This window comes from Mirounga leonina, unplaced genomic scaffold (assembly GCF_011800145.1).
Source record: "Mirounga leonina isolate KUSES-001 unplaced genomic scaffold, KU_Mleo_1.0 Mir_197, whole genome shotgun sequence".
In the NCBI taxonomy this organism is placed as follows: Eukaryota; Metazoa; Chordata; class Mammalia; order Carnivora; family Phocidae; genus Mirounga; species Mirounga leonina.
Window position 1 is genome coordinate 13031701 of NW_023270494.1, and position 15826 is coordinate 13047526.

At 55.6% G+C, this 15826-nt stretch overlaps 1 protein-coding gene and 1 long non-coding RNA gene across 7 annotated transcripts in view; one reads left to right on the forward strand and one right to left on the reverse strand.

Annotated features, from left to right (window-relative positions):
* CACNG4 (calcium voltage-gated channel auxiliary subunit gamma 4) overlaps positions 1 to 15826 on the forward strand; it is a 56098-nt gene that overhangs the window by 29810 nt on the left and 10462 nt on the right. The window contains exon 2 of the mRNA XM_035026217.1: positions 15147 to 15230. Coding sequence (XP_034882108.1) covers positions 15147 to 15230 — 84 coding nt within the window. The remainder of the gene's footprint in view (positions 1 to 15146; positions 15231 to 15826) is intronic.
* Positions 1 to 15826, reverse strand: part of LOC118024351 — a 52987-nt gene that overhangs the window by 10665 nt on the left and 26496 nt on the right. The window contains exons 3-7 of one of the 6 annotated variants that reach the window (XR_004683092.1): positions 12593 to 12787; positions 12209 to 12310; positions 10963 to 11062; positions 9257 to 10469; positions 6522 to 6844 (exon numbers count right to left, since the gene is read on the reverse strand). This is a non-coding gene — a long non-coding RNA (uncharacterized LOC118024351). Of the gene's footprint in view, positions 1 to 6521; positions 6845 to 7510; positions 10470 to 10962; positions 11063 to 12208; positions 12311 to 12592; positions 12788 to 15826 lie in introns of those variants that run through there. The other 5 variants (XR_004683094.1, XR_004683090.1, XR_004683089.1 and 2 more) reach the window with 5 other exon arrangements.

A 15826-nucleotide genomic window follows, 5' to 3' on the forward strand; every position in this document is an offset into this window, starting at 1 on the left:
AGCCCCGAGGGGCTCCCCTCTGCAGACTTTGGTCCTGGGTCCCCCGCCCATCTCCGCAGACCGGCAAGAAACCAGGGCTCTCAGGATAGAGGAGGCTGCAAGCTCAGGCTGCCGGCTGGGTGGCCTCTGGACAGCGGGCTTTGGTGAGACGAATAGGGAGAGGGCCGGCCCCCCCGCCCCCACTGACTTTCAGTGGGCCCGGGAAGGGATGGTGAGTCACAGATTTCGAAGCCCCTGGAGATGATGTGAAATCAGTGGTGTGCAAACACTGATTGCCTTCCTAATTAGGGGACAAATGTGGCTCTCGCCACCCGCTTCGGCCGGGTCCCCACCCAGGCTCCCTGCGCGCAGAGCCCTGTGGCATGCAGGGCCTCTCCTCTCTCCCTTTGTGTCTTTCGCCAGCATTTCTCTTGCTTAATGGTGAGAAGCTGGGATATGGCTTCCCATTGACTTTTATCCTCCCCATAAACGCTCTGCTTGAGTCACAGTGACCGTTGTGGGGCTCTCTTCCTGGGGGGTTCTCCGGCATAGTGAGCGACACCAGCTCACAACCAGCCTGGAACTGCCACGTCCCAGCCCACCAACACCCTGCTCGCGGGCCCTGCTGAGCCTTGGACGCAGGGAAGCTAGCTTTTATATTTTGCGGTTTTGGTTTTGTTTTTTTTTCATGCAAGCAAAAGCCCCAGGCCTTAGCTCCCAATCTCCTGGAGGAAGCCAAGGCCAATGGAGCTGTGCCTGGGATTACAGGGCCTGGAGCCAGAAGGGCCAAGGGTGCAGGGCACCTGCTCTGGAGGGGGGTGAGTATGGCCCCTGGGACAAGCTAGGGAGGACAAGTGAAGGCTAGGGGCCAGGTCTCCCAGGCCCTGAGTCTGGGCATAGCCAGGAGGAAGTCAGTGAAACAGCCCTGGGAAGGCCACTTTGAGAGGGTGTTGGTCTCTCTAAGCCAGAGCTGTTTTCCAGAGGGGATGGATGATAAAGACGGGGACACGGATGAGCCTTGGGGAATCCTTCCTCTCTGCCCCAAGTCAGTGGGTGACCTCAAGGGAGGCTCCTGTCCCAGAGCCTGGATTCTAGCTGGCCTCCCTGCCTCTTGCCTCTGGGCCGTGGCAGGGCAGTGCCATCTGTCAGCGATGTCTGCCCAGTCTTCCTCCTTCAGGGCTCCTGTCGATCCCACGGGCAGCTTCCCTGACTCTGCTACAGGTTCCCCAGCCCCCTTGGTGCCGACTCAAAGTTGAGAGATTTTGGCTGACTGCCCACCGTAGCCCAGTGCCCAGGCCAGTGCCTGGCATATGGCAGCCTCTCGGGACACGGGCGTGGACCCAAATCGAGGAGGCCCGGGTGGCTGTGAAGCCTGGGCTGCAGGGCCCTGGGAGGGGGGATGGAATTGACGTGCTCTCTCTGGCTCTAAAGAGGAATGGAAGGTACAGGGGCCAAAAATAGAGAAGCCCTTCCTGGAAAGCTGCCAGGCAGGATGTCAGGTGCTCTGGGGGATGAGGACAAAGGGACAGGCCACCAGGGCTGTCTGGGGGGTGGGGACAAAGGGATAGGGTGGCTGATCAGCCCAGGCACTCTGAGTCCAGTCTAAGCCCATGATTTGGTGGCTTCTCACCAAGTCACCTGGAAGCACCGGGGTTCTAGCAGGTGAGGGAGAATTTTAACCTGGCGCTCTGGACCACAGGTGCTGGCAGTAGGGAGAAGGATCTCTTTTTAAGATTTATATGTTTATCGGGCGCCTGGGTGGCTCAGTTGGTTAAGCGACTGCCTTCGGCTCAGGTCATGATCCTGGAGTCCCGGGATCAAGTCCCGCATCGGGCTCCCTGCTCGGCAGGGAGTCTGCTTCTCCCTCTGACCCTCCCCCCTCTCATGCTCTCTCTATCTCATTCTCTCTCTCAAATAAATAAATAAAATCTTTAAAAAAAAAAAGATTTATACGTTTATCTATTTGAGAGAGAAAGCATGCATGCACACGAGTTGGGGAAGGGGCAGAGGGAGAGGGACAGAGAGAATCTTCAGCAGACTCCATGCCCAGCATGGAGCCCGACGAGGGGCTCGATCCCTCAACCCTGAGAGCATGACCTGAGCCGAAATCAACAGTCGGACTCCTGACCGATGGAGCCACCCAGGCACCCCAGTGAGAAGGATCTTAAAAACTGGATTTGCATCTGGCTTCTGGCTGCCCAGGAGGAACTGTTCCCCCAGCGCCCAGGAAACTCTGGTAGTGACTCTGTGCCCCACACACCAGCCCATCCACGCCACCAGAAAATGCTGGTGACCTGGCAGGTGTGTACCCTCCAAGATGCCGGCTCCCTCTGATTCCCATCTTTCCACTCTCTCTCTCTCGACCTTTTTTCAAATAGAAGAAGGAGGCAGGGAGGCACCGTGATGAGACTCTGGGGCCAGGGTCAGACAGGAACAGAATCCTGGCTTGGCTGCTGGGGGCTCGATTACCTCCGGCAGTTACTTAATGCTCTGAGAGTCTTGGCTTCCTCATCTGTAAAACGGGTTCCTAGGAGCTTTTCTGCTTCCAAGGCTCCTTCAAGGCTTTCGTGAGAAAATGGGAAGAGCTTAGCACAGGGCTTTGCAGGAGGTCTGTGCTCAACTGAAGCCAGCCCTGATTAGCCCATGGGTCATGGGGCTAAGGGAAAGCAAGGTCACAAGAGTCAGGAAGGTTTTGCTCGCTTTGAAAGAGGCGATATCACAGATATATGAAGACAAGGGAAAATCCACGTCAGTCCTGACAGGGGACCAAGCTGGCCTGCTCCCTTCCCCTGGTGGGACCCGCTGTCTCTCTGTCACTAGACTGGAGTTGGTTATAGTAACAACATGTAGTCACCAGTAGTACTGAGCTCCCCCAAGTTCTGACAATCAAAATGGTCTCCAGACAGTGTCTCTTGGGAGGCAAAATCGCCTTTGGCTGAGAACCCTTGCGCTGGAGCAGGCAGCAGGCGACGGGCAAAAAGAGCATTGAACTCGGAGTCAGGAGACCTGAATTCTAGGCTTGGCGGCCCCAACCAGCCCATCACCATGGAAACGGCCCTTCGCCTCCCCAGGCTTCAGGTTCTTTTCTTTTTTTTTTTTTTTTTAAAGATTTATTTATTTATTTGAGAGAGCGAGAATGAGAGAGAGCGAGTACATGAGAGGGGGGAGGGTCAGAGGGAGAAGCAGACTCCCTGCTGAGCAGGGAGCCCGATGCGGGACTCGATCCTGGGACTCCAGGATCATGACCTGAGCCGAAGGCAGTCGCTTAACCAACTGAGCCACCCAGGCGCCCATGGCTTCAGGTTCTTAATGTGTAACGTGAACGGGATGAAGGGGATGGTCCCAAAGGTCCCTTCTAGAAGTTCGCGATTCCACACTATGATTCTCCTTCCCTCGCCCAGGCCCTTCAGTTAAAACTCTCAGGTTATTGGAGCATAACTTTCCAGAGATCTGCAGAGGCAAACCAGCGGAGAAGCCTGGAATCTGCAGAGAACTGTTTCACCCCCTTGGAGCTACAGATTTGCTCCTCATTAAAAGAAAGAAAGAAAGAACAAAAACCTGAACATCGATACTGAGATTTCATCCAAGCAGCAGGTCCCAAGCAAGTACAAGTAGAAAAATCACAGAGACAATCACTGAACCCCCATTTCCCTGTGTTAGGAGATAAAGGGAGCTATTGGTTGGGGAAGTCTCCCCGGCTCTGTTCAATTATGAATCTCGGTAGGAAGCCTGGAAAATCCCGGCCCACCCAGGAGCGAAGGGTTGGAGGAGGCGTGAGGCTGGTGCTGTGAGTTCTTGAAGAACTCACCGAGGGACGTGAGGGATTTGGGATGGCGCGTGAGGCCAGGCTCCCATCTCCTGCCCAAGGGCCAGGGCGCATGGGCAAGAGCAGGGCCGTGAGGATGGGGCCTCAGGGGGCCAAGAGCCATCTCTGAGGTCCTCACAGCAGACTTATGTCCAGAGACCTGGTTTATTGACCGCCAGCAAGTAGGAAGGCCTTTTTTATTGGGATGGAGGAGAAACCACCATTTATGGGGAAACTTCTCCATGCTGGCCTCACGGGGTCTCATTACGTTATTCCTCATGGAATAAGGAGGTGCACAGGTATCCCCACTTTATAGATGAGGAAGCAGAGACATATATAATTGTATAATTATAATGGTGTATAATGAAGGGACTGGCCTGATGAGGGTTTTCCCAGGGAACTGAGACCTCGAGAGGTGAAGTTCACAGGACACTCGGCTTCCACTGGCATTCAGCATTCCTGTCTGCAGACACAATATCCCTCTGTGCCCTGGGATCTCTGGTCTCCCAGGAGCCTACGCTCATCTTTGTATCTTGTAAAAGCTTTGCACACGTGTCCTGAGGAACGATGTATGAGCCGGGCTTCGGAGCCCACCAGAACTGGGTGGGAATCTCTTTCCCCGATGAAGGTGCACTTGGTTGGGTGTTGGGCTTCTCCTGGTTGCAGGCACAGAAACCAACTTCTTCTGGCTAGGTCCCAAAAGAGGACTTTATTGGATGTGGAGGGTCCAAGGGATTGAGGAAGTTTAACAGCGGACCACTGAGAACACCCCATTCGTGAACTCCCCAATGTCCCTTGGCCCCTAGGTCCCCTCTGCTTCTGATCCAAAATCTGAACTCCCAAGAGCTTCTGGCTGGTCCAGCTCTTGGGCCACCTGTGTGTCCAGGATTCCTGGCTGGGGCAGAGCCATCCAAAGTGGCCACCGGGGAGAACTCTGTGTGAGGAACCCATTCCCAGAGAAAGGGGCTCCCCACGGGTACACCCCAGAGGTACCTCAGAACCTTGGATGGGCTTAGTGCCAGGCACCTGGCCCACCCTTTCTTTCTCTCCCCGTCTTCCGCCCCTCTGGGCAAGCACAAAAGCTTTAGAATCCAGGTCCTGGAGAGCTGTCTCAGTTTACAGAGTAACTTTGCTCTCCAGGTTGCGGCTTTATAGTGACAGAGTTTGAGGGCAGAAATAGAGTTCTTTCTGGGAATCCCACTACCTGGGGAAAGGAGCTTGAACCAGAACCTAGCAGACACTGAGCCAGACTCTAGCCCCCTTTGAAAAAGGTGTCATCTTCCTTCTGTTGCTGATGGCAAGAGTGACCTCTCACAAATGCTCCACTAGGACTCTCCTAGTCAAGAGTAACACCCTTTTGGACCTAGTAGCTCACCTAGACTGCTCGAGGGAGTAGGCGTCTTGGAGGTAGAGCCCCATGCCACCATCTGGTTATGCAGACAAGACCTGAGGGAGGAGGCCTGGTGTCCGAGGCGCTGTGGAATCCATTCTTCTCTGTTGGCACCCATCACTCCTCCACGTGGCTCCCTCCTTGTGCCTGACAGTGGGTGGGGGCGAGGCAGGCTGAGCCCTGGGTCCCCCGCGGGCCTCCCCGCCCATGCTCCAGGGACTGGGGCTCCCTGCATTAGTCATGAAGAGACCATTCCAGCTGCAGGAACACTCACAATGGCACCTCCCAGAGCCCACGGCATTCAGTCCAGTCCCCTTACAGGGTGAGGCAGGCACCCCCATGACAGCGGCCCCACATGCCTTTCTCAGCCTCCGTTTCTCCTCACTATGCATGCCTTCTTCCAGAAACTCACTCCCTGGAGCTGTCCCAGACACCCCATCCAGCATTTCTCCATGAACCCCCTACTTCCCTCATAGCACATGTCACTGGCTCGCTTGTTTTAAGGTGACATGGATATATTCACCTCCCCAACCGGGCTGTAAGTTCCTGCCAGCAGGACCAATGTCTTTGGGCTCCCACAGGGCCTGGCATCAATCAGTGAATACTGAAGTAAAAGAAAGGACAGGCATGGGGCGCCTGGGTGGCTCAGTCAGTTAAGCGTCTGACTCTTGGTTTTGGCTCAGGTCATGATCTCAGGGCCATGAGATCGAGCCCCGCATCAGGCTCCACGCTTGGCATGGAGTCTGCTTGGGATTCTCTCTCCCTCTCCCTCCCCCCACCTCTCTAAAATAAATAAATAAATCTTGAAAGGAAGGAAGGAAGGGAGGGAGGGAGAGAGGGTAAAGGTCAAATGGATGAATCATATCTCTATCAAAGGAAAGACCCCAACAGATCCTCTAGGCACAAGGAGGCACCTCAATGACTCTAACCTAGGGCTACCCAGAGAAGGAAAGAGCATATATGAAACATGTCCCAGGCACTGGTGGTGGGTGGTCGTGATGCCCTAGGAGGCCTCCCAGGCTGTGAATCCCCGTGGCCATGGAGAGGACATGGAGGGCTCTGGTCTGGTCTGAAGGCATCTCCGAGAAACTCTCTATTCGCCCTCACAACATCCTCAGGATTTATCCTTCTCAAAGTGCTCTGACCAACATGGGGCTCACTGGGCCTCCCTTTGGCTCTGAAAGATCATAAAAATATTTCTCCATTTTCCAGGCGAGGAGAAGGTTTCCTGACTTCCACTCAGCAACCTGGGTCAGGTTCTCCATGAAGTGCTCTCTGAGACTCCGGCCTCCTCCTTCAGACCTCTCCCCTCAGTCATAATTGACTCTGTAACCGGAAAGCTCCGGGATGGCAGAGGCCATGTCCGCCTGGTTCTCTTCTTGTATCATTCTTGCTAGAACAGACACGCGCTAAAACATGTAGTGTCTTAAACTTCCTAGAGGTGGATTTATTGCTCATGGAACAGTTCAAAGTGGATAGCTCTCTTAGTGGGCAGCTTTCCTCCACGGTCGGATCCAGGGACTCAGGCCCTTTCTGTCGCGTGGCCCCGCCATTCCCTGCAGCGTGGAGAGGGAGGGGCGCCCCCTCTTCTCCGGAGCTTTGTCCGGGAAGGGCGCACACCGCCTCCGCTCACACTCCACTCACCACCTCGGTCGCGCTGCCGCAGCTAACTGCAAAGAAAACTGAGAAGTACAGGGTGGCCCTGCACCCAGTAAGGAAAGGGCTCGAGTTGTTAGCAAGCGATGTTCTGCTGCATCCGAGGGCCCAGCACGCAGCATACAGCAGATGCTCTATCAACGTAAGCTGAAGGCCATCGTGGCTTAACGGGGTCTCCCGGAGAGTCCCTCACGAGCCAGGGTACGGGGGCACCCCCAGGAAAGCCCAGCCCAGCCCACAGTGCCTCCTCGAGCCTGGAGTGTGTCTACGGGAGCCCAGACAGTGGTTCCCCATCCGCGCTCACTGCCGCTGGAGAGAGGCCAGCTCGCAGGACTCCGGAGCGTGCCAAGTGGGAAATCACAGTTACCAGGATGGTTCTCCGGAGACAGGCACGGAGGTGGAAGAATCATGAGGGGAACTCTGAGGGGGGATTACGGGAGCAGGAGGTGGGGCAGAGTGAAGGGCTGGAGGGGTGGGAGAAGTGGGGAGCCTTCCAGCCCCAGGCCTGGATGCCTGGCCATGTGCCCCTCACCCTGCGTTCTGAGCCCCCCCTCAAACTCTTATGTTGAAGTCCTAACCCCAGGACCTCAGAATGTGACCTTATTTGGAGGTAGGGTCTTTACAGAGATAATCAAGTTAAAAGGCGGTCCTTAGGACTAAACCATAGGCCTAAACCATAGGACTGCTGTCCTCAAGCTAAGGGGAAGGGTGGAGACGGACCCGCACACGGGGAGAACACCTTGTGCGGCTGAAGGTGGAAATGGAGGCCCGGCCTCTAGAGGCCGAGTGAGGCCTTTCTTCTCTCTACACCCTTCACGACCCTCACCCCATGCACCTCCCTTGAGGAGCAGCCGCGGCCCGCCAAGGCCTCCCAACCTCAAGTCACCCCCATGAAGACTGTGCGGTAAAGCCCCATCTCCCCGCTTCCCACATGAGACCCCCACACCCAGCCCAGCCTCTTCTGCCTCTGCATCCCCCGCTGCTGCTCTCACTCATGCCACGTCCCAAGGTTCCAGAACACAAGGCTGGCCTACCTGCCCACCTTCGCCGCCCATGCCCTCTGCTTGTGCTGCCCACCATATAGCGCCTCCTGTGTGCGCATCAGCCTCCCTCCAAATTCCCAGCCTTAGCCAAGCACGGCCCTCGAGTTCCCCCGCCCCCTACGGCCACTGTTCCGACTGGCCCTGGATGGCCGAGCCCTCCACCTTCCAGTGAAAGGCTAATCAGCCTCACCCACCAGCCAGTACCCCTTTGCCCAAGAGTCCGGGAAAACACGCTTTCCCGCCTCTAAAGAGTGTCGGGGACCCATACCGCCGCATCATGCTCCAACCAATCAGAACTCTCTGCAAATGCACTGCATCCTTCTGCCTCCAAAGTGAGGGAGGTAAGGGCGTGGATGCTGAAGCCGGGTGGCCTGGTTCAAATCCCGGCTAGGACACTTAGTGGCAAATGGTATTAGTCATCCTACGGACCTCATAGGCTTAGTAGGAAGGTGATGTGAGTCAATAAGTAACAGGCGCTTTTACCATAGAGCCTGGCACATAGTAGGTGCTAAGTAAATCCTTGCTGCTCTTCTTGCCATGAGGATAATACTCTTCCCCACCTCCCCCCTCTTCAATCAGCCTGGCCAAAGCCTGGCCGCCCCTCAGTTCTCCACTTCCTCCGCAAGGTCCTGGGTCCTTTCTAGAAGGGACTGTGTCCTCCTGCAAACATACAGCACTCCAGTCCTCCAAGCTGTTCCTGCCCCTCCCACGGGCAGTTAGGGTTAGGGTTGGGGGACAGCTGCCAGATACACAGCTCTGGGAAGACACTGGAGGGAAAGCAGCCCTGGTGGGTCATCGGCGCCAGGACTGGGAGGCGTAGGCTCCCTCTGAGCTTCTCCCACGTGCCCCACCTCCACCCCAAGGTAAGGACTTGGTCCACTTGGCCCTTGGACCTGAGCTGGGACCAGCATATGACAGCCCAATTCGCAGGGCACAGTCCAGCGACACCCCCTTAATTTGGACTCATTAGGAGACAGCTATTTCAGATTATTGTGAAGTCAGTTGACAACTATATAGAAAAATAAATGTCGTTCGATTATTTTCCAACACATAAGATGATTTAGATGAATCTGCTGGAATGTGCTGGCCCATGGGTGGGCCTCACCCTCGCCTCCCCCATCAGCAGCTGGGCCCCCTTTGGGCTTTTCCACTCCTCCTATTGATCCAGGAGGGTGGGAGGGCGGGGATGTTCTGCTGTCATGAGTCTGAGCAGTCTCTGCAGGGATGTCTGTTCCCAGATGTGGGCATCACCCCTGAGCCTCCCGCCCCTGACCTCAGCTTTGAGCTCAGCCAGAACTTCAGGCCAAGAGCCTACAATGTGAAGTGCCTCTGATGCCTTCCCCCACCTTCCAGCCCCGATCACCCCCCCAAAATGATACTCACAGTGATTTCTCTGGGCTTCTCGTGTTGTTAGTGCCCCCAGCTGAGAGCTCGCTCCATCAGGGTGAGGACGGAGCCTCACTCAGACCTGAAGCTCTAGCACCTGGACCACGCTTGGCACATGAGAGTGAAAATCCTGGTGGGGGATGACTGATGCAGAGAAGCCCCCGCTCAGCACCTCCTTCCACTTGGCCCTTGCGCTGTATGCTCACACTCATCGTGTCCTCGAGCCAAAGGGGCCTTGTCATGTCAGGCGCCTTCTCTGCCCCTCCACCTGTCCCCGCTGACCCACAGCTGCCCTTTCCAAGGCCCGGAGATGCCTTTGCCTCCGGCTTCAGTGTCAGGAAACCATTACCTGGAGGCTAACCCGGCGCTCTTGGCGGCTATGTGGTTGCGCGTCCTGACCTGTCCTGGGGAGGAGGACCAGAAGCCCACGCTTCATTAGAAGCTCCCCCACCACATTTGCTGAGGGGTCTCGGAAAGGTACCGGGAAGAACACTTGATGAGACGTCAAGAAGATGGATTCCAGGTGCCGTCTCTCTGCCGCGGGCACTCCAGGCGTCCCCCGAGCCTCTTCTTTAAAATGGAGAAAAAGACACTTTCCAACTAAGGGAGAATGCCCAGGCTTTCCGAATTGGACCTCTGCAGCGCAGCCTGGGGAGCAGGCTTTCCAACATTTCTCAGCTCCTTTCTTCCATCTTCAAAGGAGTGTTATTGCAAAGATGAAATGGGCTGATGCATGGAACGTGCTCAGCACATTACCTTTTTCACCATAGCCTGAGCCCAGGGCTTGCATGCAGGTGCTGTATCTTGGATGGCAGTCCTAGGGAGCTGGCACAGTGGCGGGGGCCGGGGGTGTTGGGGAGAGTGAAACCCAGATAGAGGGAAAGCCAGTGCCAGGAGCATCCCTGAGTTGACCATCTTTGGGCCCGGTCCTCTTGGAACCCGCCCCCAGAAGCAGGCAGCATGGACCCCCAGGAGGGAGGGTGGGCACATTTACCCACCAGCTCCCATCCTCCTGCGCAAAGGTTACGGCGGGGGAGTTGGGGGGGATCCTCATCATCCCTCGATCTTCCGGCTCCACGCATGGGCGTGCAGTGCGGCTCTCCCCGCCCCCCAACCCGGGGCAACATACCCAGTGCCCTGATGGGTGCCAGAAATGATGGGTGCAGCCGAATCGAGGTATCGGCAGGTGATCCGTTCGTAGAGCTGGTGGCTGCATGGACGAAGGGCTGGAGTAAGAAGCCGGCAGAGAAGTATGGAGGTTGGGGGGCAAAGCGTGTCTGCACTCTCAGTGGGTGTCGGTGACTGCAGTTAGTGTTTGTGAGGATCGAATGAAGTCACACTGATGGAAATGCTTTGCACGCGGTAGAGGAGTACGCGAATGATCACCTTCAGTGATCCGTCTTTTCTCCAGGATTCCGCTCACGACAACAGACCTACGAAGTGGTCCATATGGAGCTTGTGTCAGATGCTGGTCTTCCTGAAATGACTTGTACAGTGACCTACTCCTACCGCTTTGCACGGAACGTCCAACATCCCCGTAACCAGCCCCCCCAAGTTGTGGGGGCTGCTCCCCCTGGCTGCATGGGGGGGCATGACCCGGGATGAGCAGCACAGCACAGAGCGGGGCACCAGGGACGCTGCCCCTCAAGAGGCTACAAGGCCGCCCGCAACGGTCCCACCTCCGAGGTCCACACCCCACTCACCAGCTGCGGCATCTGAGTGGAACTGTGGTCCTTCCCGAAGGACGCTCACGTAGTCACTAAGTATCAAAGATTCCCCTTCTTTTCTTTCTTTCAGTAAGCCCTGCCGGTTCATGTTCAGATATTGTAGGAAATTCAGAGAAAAAAAAAGTAAAGAGGAAAACTTTAATTCGCTCATAACCCTGTCACCCAGAAATGAAACACGGCACATTTTAAGAATATTTCTTTCCAGATGTTTCCTGTGCCTTTAGAAATACCTTTAACAAAAGTGGTCTATGATGTCTATAGACGAATGGCTATATTAACCTATGCACACACATATCTTTTCTACACAAAGTAGTTTTAGAATCTTAGAGCAGGAGAGGCTCCCTCTGGCCCAATTCCTGAGTTTTGCAGACGAAGAAATAACTCACCTGAGGCCATGTGACAAAGTGGTTTCCTGACCCCCAGGAAGGAGAGGATCACAGACCAGTGACCGCAGGAATGCCTCAGTATTCCTGCCACGTGGCCCGGCCAGGATCTCATCATTAACCGCCCTAAATATCACTTAATAGATAACATGGCAAATAGCCTGTTCACGGAGAGAGAGCACATGTGAAGTGGGTTGGAAATGGCTTTCTCTCTTACCTCTCACATCAGCCATTCATTTTCTCCCTATCGAATGCTTTGGGCCAACACTAACAAAATTAAACTTGACAGGGATAAATGTGAAGTCCCTAGGAACAAACATGCCGTTCAACAAAAACAAGTTGGGGGAGGTGAGCCAGTTCTTGAGAAAAATTCCTGGGAGCCTGAGTCGACACTGGGTGCCATTAACAGAAGCATGGAGTCCAGAGGAGAGGAGGGGACAGCTCCACTGTGCTCTGAAACATTGGGTTTGGTGGTGGGAGCTGAGAGTTGGAAGCTGACCCAAAGAAGGGAGCTAGGCTGGAGAAGTCTCTTGGAACCATCAAAAAAGAAATAACTGAAGGAACTGAAGATGTCGGACCTAGAGAAGATTTCATTTAAAGGAAATACCCAAATCCTTGACTCTGGGGGAAGGGAGCAATCTCTTTCACTCCATGTACCAAAGACAAGTGGTGCCTTCTTCTCCACAGCCCCCCTTCTTTAGACTAAGGTTGGGGATAAGGTTGATGGGGATGGAGGTCAGGCTTCCTGCCTGTTAATAAGGTCTGTTAGAGGAGGGTCTGCTAGGTCTCAACTGTTGGCAGCTGATAGGCCATCCCTTATCCTCAGCTCTGGGCCTCACCTGCAAATCCTGGGCAGCTGGAAAAGCAGCTTTGGCTTCCATCCTCTCAGACACATTCAGTGATTTGAAGGGTCCACACATGACAGACAGATTCTTTTATTCCTAGGGATTATAAGTAGCACCAGTGGTTGGAGTTTTATGGAGGATCTTTCAGGAACTTCAAAGCTAAAGCTGTTTAAAAATGGAACGTCTTGGGGAGGTAATGAGGTCCCCGTGGCTGGCAGTTACCAAAATGGGAGAGAATCAGGAGAGGATTTGGGGCCCCAGTGGGGACATGAACCAGATGACTGGCCAAGTTGCTTTGAAAGCCTGAATCTGAGAGATGACGTGAGTTTCACTCCAGCACACTTAACAAGGAGATGCCCAGTGAACCTGACTTCTTACCCTTTGCCCACCGGCTCCCACAGCTGGCTGAGGAGCAGGAAGATGGAACACGACCGTGAGCAAGGCACCTTCACCTTCCTGTAAGGCTACGCTCCCCCCGGGAGTGAATGAGGCACGCTGCATTTTCTCCCACACAGCACAACACGTGTCTGAGCTTCCAAGGGTCCCCGTAACAAACTGTCACAAACCGAGCGGCTGGGAACAACAGAAATGTATTGTCTCACAGTTGTGCAGGCTGGAAATCCAAAAGCAAGGTGTCAGCAGGGTGGTGGTCCCTCTGACACCCTAGTAGGATCTTTCCTTGCTTCTCCCTAGCTTTTGGTGGTGGCAGGTAATCCTTGGCATCCCTTGATGTGTAGACACATCACTCTGGTATCTGCCTCTGTCTTCACATGACCTTCTCCCTTGTGTGTGTCTCTTTCCACATTTCCCTTTATTTTTTTTTTGCAAGAACACCAGTCCCTGAATTCAGGATCCACCTGAATTCAGTGTGACCTCATCTTAACTTGCTTAGATCTTTAAGACCCTATTTCTACGGCACCTGGGTCGCTCAGTTGGTTAAGCAACGGCCTTCAGCTCAGGTCATAATCCTGGAGTCCCAGAATGGAGTCCCTTATCAGGCTCCCTGCTCAGCAGGGAGTCTGCTTCTCCCTCTGACCCTCCCCCCTCTCATGTGCTCTCTCTCTCTCTCTCATTCTCTCTCTCTCTCAAATAAATAAATAAAATCTTTAAGAAAAAATAAATAAATAAATAAATAAAATTAAAAAATGGGGGGAACCTCACCTAGATGTACGCGCACGGGCGTGCGCACAGAGGAACATACGGGAAGATACACATGGCTGGCCTCTGGAAAGCCAGTCTGAAGAGACGTTATTTACTTTTTCGTTGTCAACCTCTTACTATTTGACTTGCCGACAAGCGCGCATGACTTGGTGATTTTGTTCAGGCTCATAAAGTGGCCCGAAAAAGGTGTGTGGGGAGAGGGAGGACCAGTAGAGGGCTCGGCCCGCCTAGGCCACCCCTGCCTGGGAAACCCTCGCTCTGGGTTTCCACGAACACCCCGGATATGGGGTGTGGGAGGCCGGCGTGAGGGGAGGGCCTGGCTGGCCCACTCTGGCCTCCGTGGGGCCCACTTCCCGGCCAGCCTGACACTGGCCCACCCTCGTGCTCTGTCCTCCCACTGACCACCCCTCGTGCTTCTCCACCAACCCAGGCGCTCGTGGAAGAGTAAGGACCTGCAGAGGGTCCTCCCACCACCCCCTGACCAAACCCGGCCAACCCCCCCAATGGGTCCTCGAGGCCCCAGGGCCTTCAGGAAACGGGGGTCTTCACCCAGCACCCCGGCAGAGGGGAAAGCTTGGGGAGGCTAATCGGTAAACGGGTGGAAGGGCAGCGTGCCCCGCGCTCGTCAGGGGCCTCTCTCAATTGGAAGCACCGAGAGACGGATGCCGGTCTGGCACAGACCCTGCTTCTGACACTGCGCCTCCAACCGAGAGGTCAGGCCCGGCTGTGGGAGGCCAGAGGGACACTTGGCAGCAGCTGCACAAGAACTGGCCCCAGTGTTGGAAGCAGCCCCAGCCCCAGCCGTGCAGTGTTGTCAAGAGGGGCTCCTTGCAGAAGCAGGGAGGCCGAGCCGGGCATGAGGGGGTGGCTGGCAGGGCAGGGCCTGACGCCCTGGGGGCCCCACTCTCTGCCTGTGTCCCCTTCTGTGCTGGGCACTCCCAGACTGCAGGGGAGCAGGGGCTGAGAGAGCGGGACAGAAGCTTCTGGAAGGGAGGCCTGGCCTCTCCTCCAGGGTGTCCTGCCTCCCCCTCTGTGGAGGCTACTTCTCAGAGCGGGGAAGGGAAAGCAGGCAGGAGATGGTCTCAGCCTTTCTGGAATGTTCTCTGGCTCCATGTTATCATCCCTCCATCACACTGATTCGGAGTGTGTGTTAGGAGGGATTTACAAGTGTTTACAAGAGAGGAAAGGCAGACAGACATCCCAGGGGCAGATTTCATCCCGACTCACCTGACCCAGACCCAGACCTTCCCCCCAAGACGGCCCCCAGCCCCTCCCCCTCCTGAGTCCAGCCACAGAACCTCTGACCACTCCCCAGGCTCTGACCCCAGCCCTCCCTTTTCTCAGCTTCCTCCTCCACCCAGAAGGCCCCCCTCCCCCTATTCCCAGGGGCAAATTCTTCATCATTTTTCTAGATGGCTCTGCAGTCCCCATGGAAGGGGGATCGAAGGTCAGGCTTGCCCCGAGCAGTTCAGCTCGATGCCCCTTGTCCCTGCATAGTTACTGATGGTGGGCCTTTCACTCTTTCGGGCACCCAGATGTGGATCAAGAGTGAGATGGTCACCTCCAGGGCGCTGCCCCCACCCCCGTGCTGTCCTTCCCTGTGTGTATGCCCATCCCCGCACAGACCGGGGATGCCAGAGCGGGCCATCCTCCTCTCAACGTGCCCCGGGCCTGCCCAGAGCCTGGCACACATGCCGTACACGAGGCTGGAGCGAGTGGGCGCATGAACCCTGCAACATTTACAACGTTCTTTCCCTCTTGCTCTCCCCAGGGATCTATAAAGGCCACTGCTTCCGGATCAATCACTTCCCAGAGGACAATGACTATGACCACGACAGCTCGGAGTATCTCCTTCGTAAGTGTCAAGAATCTTTGGCTTCCTTGGTGTGCGTGGAGCAGGGAGGGGTGTGGCTGGACGAAAGACGGGCCCCGTGCGGGTAAAGGGGGTGTTGTTCTTGGGATGCTCTTTCCCTCCCTTTCTGATTCAGAATTGTTCGTCCAGAGGATAGACTTTTGTCCAACGCTGCTGTGACGTGCTGGGTATCCCAGTGGACTTCCTTGGTGGGTAGACCCATGTCTGGGGAGACTGAGGCAGAGCCGGAGCAGATGAGGGTGTGGGCGTCCCGCTCCCCAGGGCTGCTGGTCATGGCTAGTTTCAGAGTCACTGATTGTTGCTGCTGTGCCTGGAACAAGGAGGTTAAGGACATGGGCTCCTCCAGGCCAAGCATCCCGGGGCAGGGGGGGCGGGGCGCGCCGTGACACCCCAAGTACTTTGCCCTGCCAGCACTGTACCTGCCCATCCCACCCCACACACCCAGCATTCTATTCTGGAAAAAATCAGAGGAGGCCGCACCCTCAGGCTGCCTGGGGGAGAAGCCAAGGGGGTGGCTCTCGGCACCAGCTGGGGGAGCCACGGCCTGTGCCCGGGCCCTGGGGCTGGTTCGGCCCCAG